Here is a 17,233-nt window from a genome sequence, read left to right as displayed (position 1 = left end):
GTGTGTTTTAAAAATCTGCCTGCCTCTGTTGGTTTTCATATTGTCTACCACTGCAGTTGTTGCCATAGTGATAGTAGTCCAGATGGTACGTCTATGCAAAAACTATTTGCAGATGCATTATATGTATCAAACCAAAATCAGAGAAGAACTATAAATAAACATCCAAATGACAAACGTTGGTAATCAGAGCTATGCTGACGCCTCCTCCTGCTTTATGTGCTCTTCTGTCTGATGTATAGAACGGGACCTCTAAAGCACAGTTTGGGTTTCCATGAGACGAAGACAAAGTCAAATAAACATGACAGAAAACCTTGTGACCTCCCGCTGTCGCCACTCCTATCTAGTGAACTGGAGGCTGTTTGAAATTACAGACAAGTCTGCTGACTGCTGAGCATCATCTTGAATCAATTGGCTGTTAAGAAAACAACACTATAAACAGCACTACTCAGTAATTAGGCAACCTTCGTAATAATCTATTTCTGTATGTCGCACGCGATCTTTTTTCACAGTGGGCTTCCTTCCCCATGTAACGCCAGCAAAGATAAGGACCTCTGGAGAGGAGGGAGGCGGGTAGACAGACAGGCTTGCTGGATCAAACAAGTGGACCGGCACTTTGTGTTCAAAGAGCAGGCTTTGTTGAGTCTTCAAAGCCAAGAATTGTTATGCAACAGGCGCCCATGTACTCAGAATTAGTTCATATCTTTTATCTCCACCTCTCCCCCCTTGCTTTTTTTTCATTTGATCCTTTTTTTCTGTCTCATTAAAACCACAGACGGTTTGAGAGCAAGCACACTGCCATCAACTCAAATGAAATCCTTACATGACAGTTCAGAGGGTATTTCGGATCAGGTTTCCCAGCTTTGCACTGTACTTTTCACTGCGTTCTTTCTCTCAATACACTTTTTACTTAACACTTCATATCAGGCATGAGGCAAGAACAAAGTTGGATACAACACCTATCAGCCTGCAGTACATCCTTCACCAGGGTTGTCCCGGGAAAATGATTTTTTTATTTTTTATGTTTGGGTACGTGTGTGTGTGTTTAATGATGAACGCATGCTTTTTATCATCCATCTCTCTGACCTTCACTGTCATCTGCATTGTCATCATCATCGTCATCATCAGGTGACGCTGTGGCTAGACCTTCACCTTGAGACCTATCAGCACGAGCCCGCCGTGTGTCCTGGGAAATAAAGAGAGCAGCATTTTGCATTCATTCATCCATTACGATGACAACAATATGTTCTCAAACCATGAACAAAAAAAAAGACATAGCAAAGGCTTACCTGCTTATGCTGCTGGAGCAGGTTGTCCAGGTTGTGACGTCTCTTGTAGTTGAAATAGAAATTCTTGCACTGTGCCTCGCTTTTGGTACCCACCATTTTGGCAATGGCAGGCCAGTTTCGCCCATGCTCAACTAGCCCTGGTGAAGGAAGAGGAGAGACAATTCAGCATTTGCAACATTTAAATGCTTGAAACAACACAAATTATTAAAAATTAACCACTTGTCATCTGTCACAATATGAGCTAGTACTATTTTAGTCTGAATACAATAATTGTATGCACAATGCTTATATTGGATTCAACTGACAGTATCAAAAGGAGCAGCAGCCTGGTATAGCCAAGCCGTTAAACTTGATTTGACATGGTCATTTTATACTTCTCATGTTTCCAATTATGTGCATCAGTGCCATAACTAGGATTCAAGAGGATGACGTCAATGCGTTCTTAACAGTCCTTCTTTAATGTGAAAAGCTGCTGCTTTATCAAGGGTGAACCTTTGGTATTACTGCAACATGACACTCCTGTTGCTATGGTTTGCAGTTGCTCTTCCTCGTCCTGATTAACACATGAGCAGTGCACACAATCAGCTTTGACAGTCTCACTGAACTTTAAAACGACTGTCGAGCTGCAGTGAACTGGAAGACTGCCATTTACCTTTGACATTAGGTCTTCTCTTCTCTAAATCCATTGACCCCTCTGACCCCCTCCCTCCCTCCCAGCCCTACTGAGATGAGGGATACTGGCAGCTTGACAAATCACCACAGAGCTAAACACAAAGCCCCATTAGTGCTCTGGCTAAACGAGGGAACGGGGGCATTGGGACTGTTCAGAGTGACTCATCTTATTTAGAGTAACTTAAACTTGCATACAGTCTAGAACGTCAGAAGGGAAGATATGGTGTATCATGTGACATACAGTACATACAGTAGACAACTGAAAATAGCACATACTAAAATATACTAGGAAAAACAAATCTGATCTCCATGTAGCCTCTTTTTTGACCACTTCCTCGAGCACATAATTATCGCTGTCTGCAGGATCCTCCAAAAATTAAAAAGGGGAATATGGAAATGACTACACACATTGAAGAAGAAATACAGTCATGAAAAGAAATACTGGACCATTGTTTTCTTCAATTTCTTGTTCATTTTAATGCCTGGTACAACTAAAGGTACATTTGTTCTGGCAAATATAATAATATCAACAAAAATAGCTCATAAGAGTTTAATTTAAGAGCTGATGTCTAGACATTTTCCATGGTTTTCGTGATAATATCCAAAATCATTATCAAGAAAACCATGGAAAATGTCTAGATATCAGCTCTTAAATTAAACTCTTATGAGCTATTTTTGTTGATATTATATTTGCCAAAACAAATGTACCTTTAGTTGTACCAGGCATTAAAATGAAGAAATGCAATGAAGAAAACAAGGGTGGTCTAATATTGTTTTCCATGACTGTGTATTGTAAAGGTTATAAGGAATAACTTATAATTCCATATACAGTCTGAATATAACTGTATTTACCTTCTGTCTGAAACGCTCCATTTAAGCAGCTGTCTCTTTAAGCCCCCCTGTCAAAACTGCCTAGTCTGCTCTGATTGGTCAGTGTTTCCAGGTCTTCCACATCAGCACTCTTGGCGTTTTTGCATCATCACCACAGCTGGAGAATGACTGAAATAGCACTGTAGCAGCACTTTCTACCTATATATAATGTAGCTGTGACATGCCAGCCTGACAGAAGTCCTGACGGCTCGTTTAGAGACAGTTTCTGAATACAGGCTGTGTGCATTTCCTTGTGGATTGACACTTTCACACACAAATCGCATTTTTCACAATACAGGACCTTTTTAAGGTGCTGGAATGGTTCTTTGAGGTAACCATTTGTGGCACGTTTGTATTTTATGAATTATAGTGTAGGACATTGTAATTACTTTGTCCAAAGTTTTGTAATACCGTACTTGCAGCAAGTCTTCGTCTGAAGCCCTAATATCTCCAACTTCACTGAGTGCGTGCAGACACAGCAGGGTGATCACAATGACTAGCCATCTTAAAAATACCAGTATTAGAGTATAATGTTTAAGCTCAACGTGACAACATCCGGGTTGATCACATCTGCTTGCAAGGCAAGATGGACACTGATACATTATATTTATGATTAGCTGAATGAGCAAATCAATCAAAAACGACTTGTTCATAACAGTTCAACGAGATTACATTTTAGAAACTACACAGACTTCAACAAACAAACTGTTCTTTTCTGTTTCCTCATGGAGCAAAGTTCCTTATCCTTCTGTGAGAACGTCTCATTTGACTACCAGGCTTAAGAAGTGTCAGGCTGCTTTTAACGCAGAGGCTTATGCAGATCAACAGGTTACAACAATGACTTTGAGGGGAACTGTGTTCACTGCGCTTGCATGACCAGCCATACGTGGCGACATGGTGATTTCTGAACGTGCTCTATCATATGACTAGAAGAGGTCACGCAGGTCTCTTTTAATCCACAGACATATCGAGCATACAGGTCTGAATGCCTGAGGAGATCACAGCAGCAATGTATTTTTCTTAAGAGGGTTGCAAAACTCAAAGAGAGTCTTAATTAATCCACATTAATCCCTTCATTTACTCCCCCAGTCTATGGGTCTTGGCACTCAGGGAACCCTACGTAACAGCCTATACCAACAAAGCCGAGAGAAAAGGAGGACAGGGGGCACAGCTGAATGGCTTATAACCAGACTAATGACTGCAGCGCTGCAGCCTGAGACCAGTCGGCAACAAACACTTTGAAGAACTTACGAAACTGAAGTAACTTTAAAAGTATTAGGTCTGTCACACATTTTTATTTACGTCATTAATAATTACGATTAAAGATTTGCCTTTATCTGTTAGCAGTAGCGTCAGTTAATCTTCATAAACTTTGCACAAACAATGTCATTTAAACAGAATTGCGAATTATCCTAAATAGCTTGTTTTTGTTGGCCTATCTACAGAAAAGTGATACAAGACCATTAATAAATGTAGGAGGCTTAATTTTATTTTCAAAGTTAATAATGCAATATGGTAATATAGTGTCTGTGTCGGCTTCCTGCCCTGGTCGGGAGGTACAGAGGAAACTTTGTTTTTTTTCCCCAGGCTCAAAGTTGATGTTCCCTTCTTAGCTAAGTCTTATCACTTTACCCAGCACTTGGGAGGCAAGACACAGGAACTGAGCTGCAGCATTTAATCACAACAAACTGAAATCTAAACTGTACATTAACTACCACTTGACAACTTTACTGCTAATTTTTTCTCAGCTCTGATCGCCAACAACTGCGCATCAACTCTAACTCTCCCTCTGTCTCTCTCTCTCTTGCTCAACTGCACCCTTGCATAGCACATTTTCATCCAAACATTTTTATGTGAATCATCTAATTAGAAAAGCTGGATGGAAGCAACAACCAACATAACTTTCCCAGGGCTGTCAAACAAACTGCTGCATCTGTAATGCAGACTTTCTGCTATAAATGAAAAGAAACATTATCGGTTTCTGTTATCTTGCTTCGGAAAGCAACAAATATGAAACAAAAGAACTTTCCCACCAGCAATAAAATCAATAGCCAAGTTTTCCTTTCTATGCATTTCCTCACATTGAAACCTTGTGTGCTCAGGCAGACACTTTATAGTACATCCAAGTTGACAGAAATGCAACTAATTTACCTTCTATTTGTTGCCACATTTGTGTAAAAAAAAATTCATTGCCATTTTGTATAATCTTCAAATACTACAGTCAGGTTATATCACAAAATCGCAATAAGGAGATTATGTAATAACTGCGACAGGCTTATAGAGGGGCCGACAAAGTTTTTGATTATGAATAATTGATAGTGATCTTTGGTGGAAGCCGCAACTGTCACGCTCTGTTGCTTCACGGATGGCCTTAATAGATCACCTCTGAGAAGCCAGTGGAGCGGTACAGCTAAAAGAAAAAAAAAAAGATCCCTGACACCCTTCATGGGTCTCTGACAGCTTACAATAAAGCACCAGCACAAGTTTCCATTTGTGCGAACAAACCGTGCTGTGTGCGTGTAAGAAACAGGCAGGGCGAGGCAACATCAGATAATCACAAGAGGAAAAGAGAAGGACAGGGGAGGGGGAGAAACAAGATCTTAACTGACAGAGGAGCCACATCAACGCAGAGAAAGGGCAGCGAGATAACGCGAGAGAGAAATAAATTGAAACGCTACCTTTTTTGGCGACCTCCATCTCCTCCTCGGTCCAGCGAGAAGTTTCTCCGGTTTCACCAGCACCAGCTAAATCACAAAGAAAAGAGACACGGCCCCATCAGCACTGACATAAAGAGAAAGAGAGGGAGAGAGAGACGGAGGGAGGGAGACGACCGGAGAGAGAGTGACAGTCCTCCCTTCAGCCGTCTACTTCTCATGGCCACTAATCTAATAATCTGTTTACATTCAGGGGCTGCCGAGACCTGCTCCCTCACTTACACTCTTGCTCTAGCTCTCTCTCCTGCTCTCACATTCTCTCTCTCTCCTCTCTATCTCTCTTTCTCTCCCCTTCCTCACAGTCCAGAGCAAGCCCTCCTCCTCTCTCTAATCCACAAGGGGAGGGCTTTGGTCAGCTGATGTAGCGCCAGACAGTGGAGGAGTTGAGAGCCCTGCCTCCCTCTTCGGGAAATGGCCTTGGATGGAGACAAATAGACAGATAGAACAGCCAGCCCAAAACCCTCCCACCCCTTCTACTGTGACACTGCGCATCACACACGCACACACACGCACACACACACACACTCCTCCTTCTTGCCTCGGCTTGGCTACACAGTTCCACACCCCCCACAAAATTCACAGAAGTGCACAGTTAGTGTGCAGGGGGCCGAGTGAACTCTAGCCCACTCTCTTCCATGGCACCCACTGAGACTGTGTAAACATTTGGACTAATATAGCAGCAGATGTACCCTTGACATTAACAGGAGAGCTTTGCCCCCTCCCCCACCACCCTACCATCCTCGAAGATGATCAATTCTCACTGTTTAGACGGCTCCTACCAAAGGTCCCACGGCCACACGGTCTGTTACACTTAGTTAAACAAATGTCTACAGGACTAGACTTCCTTTTCCCGAGGTAAAACCCACATGTTCTCCCCGTGACAGTCGAGGCCCCTCACGGGTGGTCATTAATCTCGGGGCTATGAAAACAGAGAGGGTGTCTGCTTACAGAGTAGCATCTCACCTCATGACATACACACACACGCACACACAACATCCCTGACGGCTTTAAACAAGATCAATCCCCCCACCCCCACCCCCCACAGCTGGCCTCCACTGAATCAGCAGCTTCCTGAAATTGCCTGGCAACATTTCAACTGGGCAAGACTGGCAGATAGCTACCCTTTAGCACCTAGCCCACTTACTTCTAAGAAGCTCCATAGCTTCAGGGGTTACAGCAGAGCAAGCAAACAGACACACACAAAATCCACAATGCAGTCACTAAGGCAGATTACAGTTGACTCAGTCCTGCATAAACCATGATACGCCCAGAACAGGGCCAGAAAGGTCAGTGGGTTGAGAGGATGGAAGGACACACTGCAGACAGTTAGTTAATCACATTATAGGGCAGACCTTGCATAACTCAGACTGTTGAGAGGTAAGAGCTCAACAGACAGCAGAGGGAGCAGGTGGCGGAGGAGCAACGCTTACAAAACAGTGAATTAATGATTCAGATTAACGCCACCATAAGCTTAACACACAGGGACCTGGATACCTGAAAATGGGAGCTAGTGACAGACTTCGAAAAGGGTGGAAGAGTACAAGTGCGTGACTGAGCACCATGACAACCGCTCTACCAGAGCTGCACATCGCCATGGTGATGGGCAGATGACATACAGCTTTTTGAGTGGAGTGCAGAGCAGGACAGAGTCTGTCTGACACCTGGCAATGAGTGCCTGAAACCAACTGTCTACTTTTACACTTTTAGGATATAAACAGCTTATTATGAATCTGCACATTTTCAGAGGGAGAGCGCCAGCAGAACTATATTCTGACGTATCTGTTTAAGATGTTTAAGATGTATCTTTAGTGTTTACTTCAATTGTCCCAGCTTATAACAGAATAAGCGAACAGTATGAACGGTGTCCCTTACACCAGTGCAGTGACAGTGCTTGTTTATTCATAAGAGAAAAATAAAAATATCTTTCAGCCTACTATGCTATTTAAAACGCTACATAGGATGCCAGAGAATGGACACTGTGGTCACTTAAGTAATTTAAAAGGTTAATTGCATAAATAACTGCATGCTTTTTGGCACGTTTCATTAACTCATTAAATCAGGGTTCATACAGCTTTTTAAAAGTAAAAAGTAAAGACTTTTCAGGTATCCAAGCTTAAAAAAATTGCATCTCTCTCTCAGCCTACATCAAAAAGATAGCCTTTAAATCATTCATCAAACAGTTTTCATGTTTGCATAGAACAGCAAGTATACAGCAAAATCTATATCTGTTCAAACAACAAAAAGGATCAAATGCACAAAAGGATCAGATTATTCTGGAAGAATCAAAATAAAAAAATGAAATGCATCACCTGTTTGTGAGTGGACTTATGAAGGTAACTTACATATTAAATTCCAAGCAGACTTAAGGGCTTTATTCAAAAATTCTAGCACTTTTCAAACCTTGGAAACACCACATGCAAGTGTTTTCAAGTGATTTCCAGCGACCATAGGAAGCTTTAATATTTATTTTCTGTGAACACCTTTTACCTTGACTCTGTGTCAGTAACTGTGTAACTGTGCTCAAAGAGCATCCCCAAGCGTATTCACCTTTATTAGCATCCATGGAAGCTACTGGAGTCTGGGGTTTTGCAGGCTCCTTCATGGACTTCTGCATTGGATCAGACTTGGGGAGCTGCGGAGGATCTGGCAAGGCAGGCTCCGGGGCAGGGGGAGGTGCCTCCTCAGCCGCCACAGATGCAGCCTCATTGGCCATGGAGCGTGTGGTGACCCTTCCCTTACGGCGGCCCTGGCTGTTGGCAGTCTTCCTGCCACGCGGCGTGTTTTGCTCCTTTCCGTCCTCGTCCTCCCCACCGTCACACTTGTCTTTGTCCTTGCCAATGTCCCTGTGGTTTTGGAGGGAGAAAACACAGCTTCAGAGACTGTTGGTACAGCAAATATCTATTCCCTTTTGACTCAGCAATAACAGCCCCGTTTTGTGATCTGCTCTTCTACTCTGTGACTGAACACACAAGAAAAGCGTATTAGAATTTGTCTACACTCGAGCCAGAAAGACTTGTTAGCAAGTTGTCTTGTCTGTTAGTCAAGCGCCAAAACAGACACTGCTATCCCCTTCCAAGTCTCCCCCATGCCATGAACATGAATCACTCCATCGAGGGCCTGGGGGTTTGCAAGTTTCCCATCACTGCACCGCCTCGGATGTTTATTAAAGCTGGGGTAGGCAGTTTTTTTTCTTGGCTTCATAGGCAAAAATTATTTCAGCACGTTGTAATTCAAGTTTAGGACAATATATTTTCCCAGAAACTATCACGATAAACGATAGTATTATTGAGTACATCCTTTTCCACAATGAATGAATGAAATGAAATGCAATGAATTTTTAAATCTCAAGAATATTAAGCATTGAAATTGAAATGTGGAAAATAAATATTAAAACATCCTAGATAAATAAAACATAAATAAATAAACTACAATCAAAACAAATAAAATAGAATCCAGGCTCTGTTAAAATAAATTGTACTGAAATTATTATTATATTATTATATATTGTATATAATATATAAACAGCTGTTTCTGAGATTTTATTGGAAATTCCTAATGCCTGTCAAACATTTGCAGTATTACTGAAATAGCAAAAAAAGGTCAGCGTTACAATGCGTCCACTGTAAGAGAGACGTGGCTCCTTTAAGAGGCAGGGCAGTCAGTGCTAACAGGCTAACAGTTAGCTCTGTAGCAGTACAGTATGCATGTGCTGCAGCAACATGTGTTCACTTAGCGACACTTCTGCACCTACTTCTGACCGTTTTCAGTAAAGGTATATGCACATCCCTTCAGCCGGTGAAAGCCTGATTCAATGACAGAAAATCTAATGAAAAAAGTGATTTTTCTGTATTGGCGACAGCTGCCAACACTGCAAAGTAAGCAAAAAACTTTTTTTAAAAGTAAGTCTACAAGAGAATAAAAATTAAGTTATATGCCTGAGCACATCTGGTGGGAGGGACTTAGAGCAAAGAAGGGAGAGCTGCAGGAGGAGGGTTGTGTTTTTTTGTAATCATATTTTTTCCTTTTCCGAAAACTCCCCACCACGGCTTTAATTATTTTATGCAACATTAACAGGATTTGCTTTCTGTGGCGACTCAATAAGACAAATTAAATGGCAAGATACAATAAAAGTAACCTCATGTGCTTTGTGAATTCTTCACTCTTGCGCTCATTCCTGTTCAATGTCAACAGGTTAGGTCCAGGAAAGATTGCTTTATAAACAACACAGGCTACAGTTGTGTATGTGAACATTATTTTTCTAACACACAAACAACAGACACAACTGTAACTGCACAGGGTTGCTGGGTTATCAAGGGTGAATGTGAACAATTTAGCTTTCAAACACCATCATGTCTATTAAATAAGAGCTCACGAAAGAAAAAGAAATCAAGCGGGATATAGTGACAGCCATAATTTACCGAAAGCACTGAAATATAATTGGAATAAATTGACCTTTCAATAAACCTTGCCTAAAATGATCAGTGTACGAACCTGACACTGATTCATCTTTACTAACAATAACACCAGGACAAATGTTCACAACGCACCTGGGATCCTCCTTTTCATCTTTCTCTTCCTCGTCCTTCTTTTCCTCGTCCTCTTTTTTCTCAGATTTCTCAGATTTGTCCTCTTCGTTTTTGTCGTCTTGTGACTTGTCTTCTTGTGAGGGACGTGTTATTTGCTGGAGACAAAACAAAACAAAAAAAAGGTCAATGTGTCGAATAATAAAAGTGGTTCAGGTTGCTAGGACTAAATAATAAGCATTCATATTTGTTTGATACCACCTCACTACGATACAAAATATACACATACTGTATGAAAGCTTTATAACCTGTGCTTTGTGAAACCACTCCGGTCAGTTTTACACACTTCCTGGTCCAGTTTTCATGCATGATATCAAGCAATAGTTATCTTCAAAAAAAAAAAAGCAGATCCTGCATTGACCCTGTGAGCCCGGAGGACCATCTAAAATTGTACAACTGAAGATGGGCCTGAATAGTCTACTTAAATGTTCAGTTTGACAGGAAATGGACCATGTGAGGTAAATGGCTGAAATGCTTAATAAATGCTTAAAGACTTAATGCTTTCAAGCTGCACAATTGCCTCAAAAATAACATAATACAAACATTTCCAAAGACTTAAATTACGAGATGAAAATCTTAAGTCGTACATTCTGTGCACATTGGTCTATGGCTGTGGCACTTTGATGATCTTCACATTGTTCAGCATCTGCAGGAACACATGTGTCACAGACAAACCACTTTGTAGAGAAAGCTCACTGATCTGTCTGCTTTAATTACAAAATAAATAAATCTGGAGTGTGGCCAACTCGCCTGCCTTGACACACTTATCATTGTGACATTTATTATGACTGTTATTAACGACTGCAACAGTTAAAATGGTTTCAGTTTCATGTTGAAAAGAGTATTTAGTCTTAGTATTTTGAGTTCGAGTTCAGATAAATACATCAACCAAGAGTGGAGTGAAAGCATCATTCAAAAGTGATTTTTTAAAAACAGGTCAGACGGATTGATTGAGGACAGAGAAACATTCTTTATCATCACTGCTGGCGCGGTAACCACAGAAAGCTTCCTCCTGCCTGTTCCATGAAAGCGCTGTGCTGGAACAAGTCTGGCTATGCCAAGCCAAACATCCCATGCTGGTACCAGATGGGGCCAAGGAATGTGCTTCGCTCAATGGTAAAGGCAAAAGATATGGACTGAGGCAGTGAGAGAAGACAGGGGTACAAAAAAAACAGCATTGTGGCCGCGTGTCTATTTAACAACAACGTGGTTCTGTCTGCTATACCATACGGGCAAGTGATGAAGCAATGTTTGACAACTCCACAAAAAAAGGCAGTAAGCAACAGCAGTTTGAATTAGTGGCTGTCCTAGCCAGCTCTAACCAAAGACAGCTAATAATCAGAGGGATTTGCCTTCTAGGAGTAGAGCTGCATGACTAGCAAAATTAAATCTACAGTACTGGAATGAAAACTGCATGTGATGCTATCTCAGGTTAACCCTGCATTTACTGTTCAGGACACAGACCGCTTTCATGTCCGTTAACCCTCTGAACCACACAACCCACCAGCAGGTTTGAAAGGCATGTTTTCTTAAAAAAAGAAACTGTAAAAACAAACAATATAGGCAACTTTTCAAATGTCCTTTAATGTATCAAGTGTGACAAACACTTCTGTCATGAAAGATGACCAAATCTAATCTTAAAACATTGATATTTCATCAAAATAAATACATTCTACATGTCTCATTTGAAATTCCGCCAAAAAGAAAAAAAGTGTTTGCACTAACCACATCCTGAAAAAACATTAAATTCTGGCATGCATGCAAGCCAACAGTCACGTGACAAAAATTCAATGAGTCCTCGACTGAACTTCAGGCCGTTTACACAAAGCGGGGAGAAGAGGTTCTGAGTAGAGGTTGTTAAAATTTAACCTTACATATGTACAGCGTGTGGAGCCCCCTTTTTTTTAAATATTGGTAACACTTGGGCACTTGTTAAATGTTGTACATATAAGTTGCTTTTTTTTTTCTTTTTTTTTATTAATTATCAAAGAACTTTGTTATCCTACACGAAAAACATATTGAGTTCTCGATAGGGCTGGGCGATAAATCGATATAAAAAAATATATCTATATATTTTTAATGTGATATGGAATTAGACCATATCGCATATATCAATATAGTTCAATTTTGTTTCTTTCTTCGTATATAAATGCTGCCCTTACTAGGGCTTGTCATATTTAGTTCTTTTGTAATGTTCGTTATTCTTTTCTCAGATAAATATATTAATTTCAGAAAAAGATTGACCCATTTCATTTCATAGGCTATTTTTATTTAAGATATTTTTTTATTTAAATGTTTAAATGTGCACTTTATGGAGCTTTGATTAAAAAAAAAGAAAAGCTACTCCTGTTGTTATACAGTATTTATGTTCACTTAAATAAACAGTTTCAATAAAACTACTTGTGACATGTCATATTTGACTTGAAAAATATCGGGAAATATATATCGTATATCATTATTCAGGCTAAATATATGGGGATATGATTTTTGGTCCATATCTCGATACATCTTGCTATAACTGTTCTGTTTCCACAGAGGTGCAGGACTTTAATATTGCAGTGAAAAACAACGCCACGGTGAGAAAAATGTGAAAGGAGCAAAAAAAAAAAACCCACCCTGAGCCTGTTCGGGGTTCAGAGGAATAAATCAACTGTGGACAAAACTAGAAAGATTTGAACTATGGTTGGTGTTATCGGTGTTAGCTTTTTAGCTGTTAAGATTGATATTTACAAACTACTTTTTCATTTATAATTTGATGCAGATCAGGGGTCTCGCCATGATTTCTAGTTATAATAGTGCTATCTACAGTATTTTTAGAAGTGTATTAACCCATATTTAGAATATTGCATGCTAAAATAGCATAAGAGTAACAAGCGGTGTGATGGTTCTACAGTAAGGTATGATGATGCAGCTGCACTGGTAAATTATTTCAGGAAAGCCCTGCAGATTCAGAGCTCAGATTGCAGGTTGATGTATGCAGAGAGGACCAGGTCAAACTTAAACTCTTGACTCATTTCCTGCCTGCAGTAGCCTGCAAAGCATGTTTTTTGGCACTTGAGACTTTTTCTGCAGAGCAGACCAGTGTGTTTCAGAACGGTTATTCTCCCCCATACATGTCCTTCACTGAGATGCTGCTCTGGTTGGGTCAGGGAGCGCTCGTGTTTGCTTTGGAGGTGGTCAGAGAGCCGTGGCATTCCTGCCTCTTCTCCCACACTGCGTAAAGAGCCTCTACACAGATGTTCTCCAAAAGTCAATGAGGCCCTGTGGTTCTGTGGTTCTTCAGTGTTTTTAAATGAAGCTCTTTCCTGACCTGGCTTGAATATTTTGAGAGTTTTAATTTCTCCCCTCTTTTGCTGATTCACAAGTGCTGTTTGATTTAGGAAATGACAGAGCCACAAGTCAATCTTCCCTTTCCTACCACAGAACTTAGGCCACCAGAGGAATCTCTCACTCTTGCTTGGAGCTATTTCACTGCAGTAACAGGAAATTAAAAATCTACTAAATTATCGCTTTGCATCACCTCTATCATGGCAATTCATACAGATATTGCAAATCATCATCTGACACAACAGAAATGTGCAAAGACTAATACATATTTACCCACTATGTATGTCTGATGCTATATATACTGACCATAATAAAAACATTAATATTCAAAACATATGGCTACATTGTTTTTCCAAATGAAGATATTTTCTACTCTTTTCTATAAGCTTTGCCTACCAGAACATAAATATAATTTCAGTAACATATTCATAGAGAAAATATTTTACCACTTTTTTTTAATTTATAAAAACACCACCAGCTAAACTGAGTAACACTAGTAAAATATTGCACTGAAAACTGTACATTACTCATACTTTTCTTTATAAACGCTGATATTCAGTTTCTCTTGAATTCTAATATTTTACAACACCGCAACACATGATTTAACACATACTCCTGACTTTTGCTCTTCTGATGAATGTGTTGTTAGCAGGGTAAACAACAAAATATGACCTGTAGTGCATGTTTGTTTTTGTTTTTTTGTACATTTGATCAAATTTAAGGAACTAGATTTCTACAGCATAGCAACTGAAACTGTAATTCCTGCCTGGGCCTTCTTTGCAGACTCTTTGTTTCACATTCGTATTTAGTTCTTCTAACATGGCTGATTTTTATTTATTTTTTCATTTATTGGTTATTTGGTCTAGATATGTGAGGTCTGTTTTATAGTATATGAATGTGTCCAATTCATAAAGCAATCAATTTGTAACATAATTCCAATAACTGATAAAAGCCACGTCTCTAAACTATCATTAAAGATCATCCTGTTCCAAGACAACTATAACGTTAGGCTGCGTTCACATGAGATCAGGCAGTTTGGGCTGCAATACTCCAAAAGTTGAGCCTGTTTAAACTTTTCTGGCAGAGGCCTATGCGTTTTTTTCGGCACCAACAACCGCAGCCCAAACACACTACCCCAACCCAAAAGAATGGAAAAACTTGCTTTTGCCACACTGCCAAATATTGTCCAAACGCAGCCTTACTGCAGCTTTATTTTGTGTGAACTGCTCAACAAACTCTAACAAAATATGTTTTTATCGTGAAGCCCTGGGAAGTCACTGAAATAAATGTGGAAGCTACATCATTCAGTTATCTGTAACACAATCACTGAGTGACTGCACCTCTTCTGAAGCAGATACTTATTGTACCATAATAAATAATCAATATCAATAATACAAGATCATAAAACGCCACACTGAACTACAGCTCATTCTAAACTAACCTGTATGTACACACAGTCCATTAATACTAGCAAAGCTGCACACTGAGACAATTGTTGAAAAGTTCCTTTACTGTGGAAAACTATGAATGAAACTGCTAGCTGACATATATATATGTATATACATATATATACACACACACACACACATGTGTATATATATATATATATATATATACATACATACATACACTGATGATTAGGCCTGTCATGATAACACATTTTTTAGGACGATATATTTTCCCAGAAACTATCACGAAAAACGATAGTATTGTTGTATCGATGTTGTTTTGGTTTTATAACAAAATTAGAGACTAATAAGTACTTTTTTTCCCGCAAAAATGAAAAAAAATTAATCTCCAGAATATTAAATATTGAAATTGAAATGTGGAAAAAAAATATCCTAAATAAATAAAACAAATAAATAAACTACAACTAAAACAAATAAAATAGACTTTCAGGCTTGCAATGAGATAATCATTACGTATTATATTATTTTATTATTAAAATAACATATAAACAGCCGGAATGGCTGCTTGGGAATTTTTTTCTTTCTTTTTTCGACAATTCATACTGCCTGTCAAACATTTGCAGCATTGCTTTAAACACAACACAAAAAAGCACAAAAAGTCTCGCATGAAAACCACAATACATTGAGTCAAGTAAAAAACTATCATGTCCATTTTTATATATTGAACGATAAGATGATATAGTCATCGTGACAGGCCTACTGATGCTGTGTTTTTGTCAGAGCAATACGAGCTAGAAGGCCCTCAGACATGACCAGGTAGTCAAGGTGATACTTCTACTGTTGAAGATAGCAAAGAAAGTGATAGCAGACATGGTGGGGGGTGTAGCTTAAGGCTGTGCTATTAGTTCACTGTTTTTGTTTGTTTATCAGGCCTGTTTACCAGAATATTAATTTAGATCAGCAGTGCAGTTATTAAGACTCAACTGACAGGAGAAACATAGAGTAGACTTCCACGTTTGAGGCACATTCACTTGAGGAATGTTATAAAGCTGCCAGCGTGTCCAACGCCTAATACGCTCTGCAGCACAAAATATGACATTAAAAACTAATTCCTACATTTTTTCCTGACCGCTCTCTACCCCAGAGCATGAATACATATGTATACAAGCATTTCACATAGTCTTGACATGACAGTTAAATTAAAACCATGTCTGCACGTGTCCTAGAAAAACCTCCCTAAAATAGCAGAGTTTGACTGCCTACGAGCCTCAAGTAAATATGTAGGCTAAGAAGCGAGCAGCCCAAGCAACAGAGCAAAAGGAAACACGACACAGACACAGAACACGGAAAACAAACTGAGAGTGGCAGCAACTAAAAAGCAAATACTGTGGGTTTAAGGCTGGTGACATACCTGCAAGCTCATTTGCTGGTCATAAAACCCCCTTTGCTCTGCTGTGAGCCACAGCTAACTGGTTTTGCAAATGTGAGTTTACCCTCCAGTACTTCCATAGCGGTGGTAACGGTAGCAGTAGAGGGGCAGGACAGCACCATAGCAGAGCTCCTTAGAAGGGCTGCCGGGCCACGGCACCGCCGCACATATTCCGGGAAAGCGTGTCATCAGGCCGCTTAAGCCGCCCAAAGAATTGTCCATCTCACATGCACGCACTAATCTATGCAGGGTCACTCAAGGTAATCCCTGCCGAGCACTCCTCTTTGATTGGCACTCACAGCAGCACAGTGAGTTTTTGGGCCTGTCAGATGGCTGGGCTGTACCAACTCAGCTATTTCAGAGGGGTGACTTTCTCTCTCTCTCTTAGAGGAACAGAAGAAAGAGGAAATGGAAAACGAAAAAAAAAAAAACCAACAGCACACACTCAGCGGATAAGCTGCCAACGCTGACTCTGTCTCGCTCAGGGTTTTTTTTTTTTCACTCAGTTTCACTCACTCGCCCTACATTCCTCTGCTCTTGCTTTTGCTCACTCTGTCCTCTTCCTTCCCTCTCTAATGACTCACTCTACTCACTCTAACTGCGTTTGTTAAGTCACACCAGTAGCTCGGAAATCCACTACATCCTGACGTGCATTAAGGCGAAGAGAAAAAACAGCATTCATTACATTCTCAGAGACCACAAAATGGTCTGGGAAAAAACACTGGAGCCATTTAAGCAAGATGATGATGACAACCATCTTATACTCACTTTTATATAAAAATGATAACCCATAAAAAAGTTGTTATGGATTCAAATCTTACAACATCCATGCAAAAACAATATTGTAGGAACCACATTTAATGACTATGAAACAACAGGCCTTTTCCAGCCAGAGGAACTTTTTCATAGTTCTAAGAAATCCATATTTAATTGTGTTTTCCCT

General features: G+C 39.9%; 1 protein-coding gene across 5 annotated transcripts in view; it reads right to left on the bottom strand.

Annotated features, from left to right (window-relative positions):
• ncor1 (nuclear receptor corepressor 1) overlaps positions 1 to 17,233 on the bottom strand; it is a 67,412-nt gene that overhangs the window by 24,087 nt on the left and 26,092 nt on the right. For all 5 annotated transcript variants that reach the window (XM_059351297.1, XM_059351298.1, XM_059351299.1 and 2 more), the window contains exons 15-19: positions 10,090 to 10,223; positions 8,090 to 8,385; positions 5,507 to 5,572; positions 1,287 to 1,423; positions 1,084 to 1,183 (exon numbers count right to left, since the gene is read on the bottom strand). In XM_059351297.1, coding sequence (XP_059207280.1) covers positions 1,084 to 1,183; positions 1,287 to 1,423; positions 5,507 to 5,572; positions 8,090 to 8,385; positions 10,090 to 10,223 — 733 coding nt within the window. The remainder of the gene's footprint in view (positions 1 to 1,083; positions 1,184 to 1,286; positions 1,424 to 5,506; positions 5,573 to 8,089; positions 8,386 to 10,089; positions 10,224 to 17,233) is intronic.

Source organism: Centropristis striata, chromosome 15 (assembly GCF_030273125.1).
Source record: "Centropristis striata isolate RG_2023a ecotype Rhode Island chromosome 15, C.striata_1.0, whole genome shotgun sequence".
NCBI classification, from domain to species: Eukaryota; Metazoa; Chordata; class Actinopteri; order Perciformes; family Serranidae; genus Centropristis; species Centropristis striata.
Note: the sequence above shows the minus strand (reverse complement) of the source record. Positions and strands in the feature narration are given on the sequence as shown.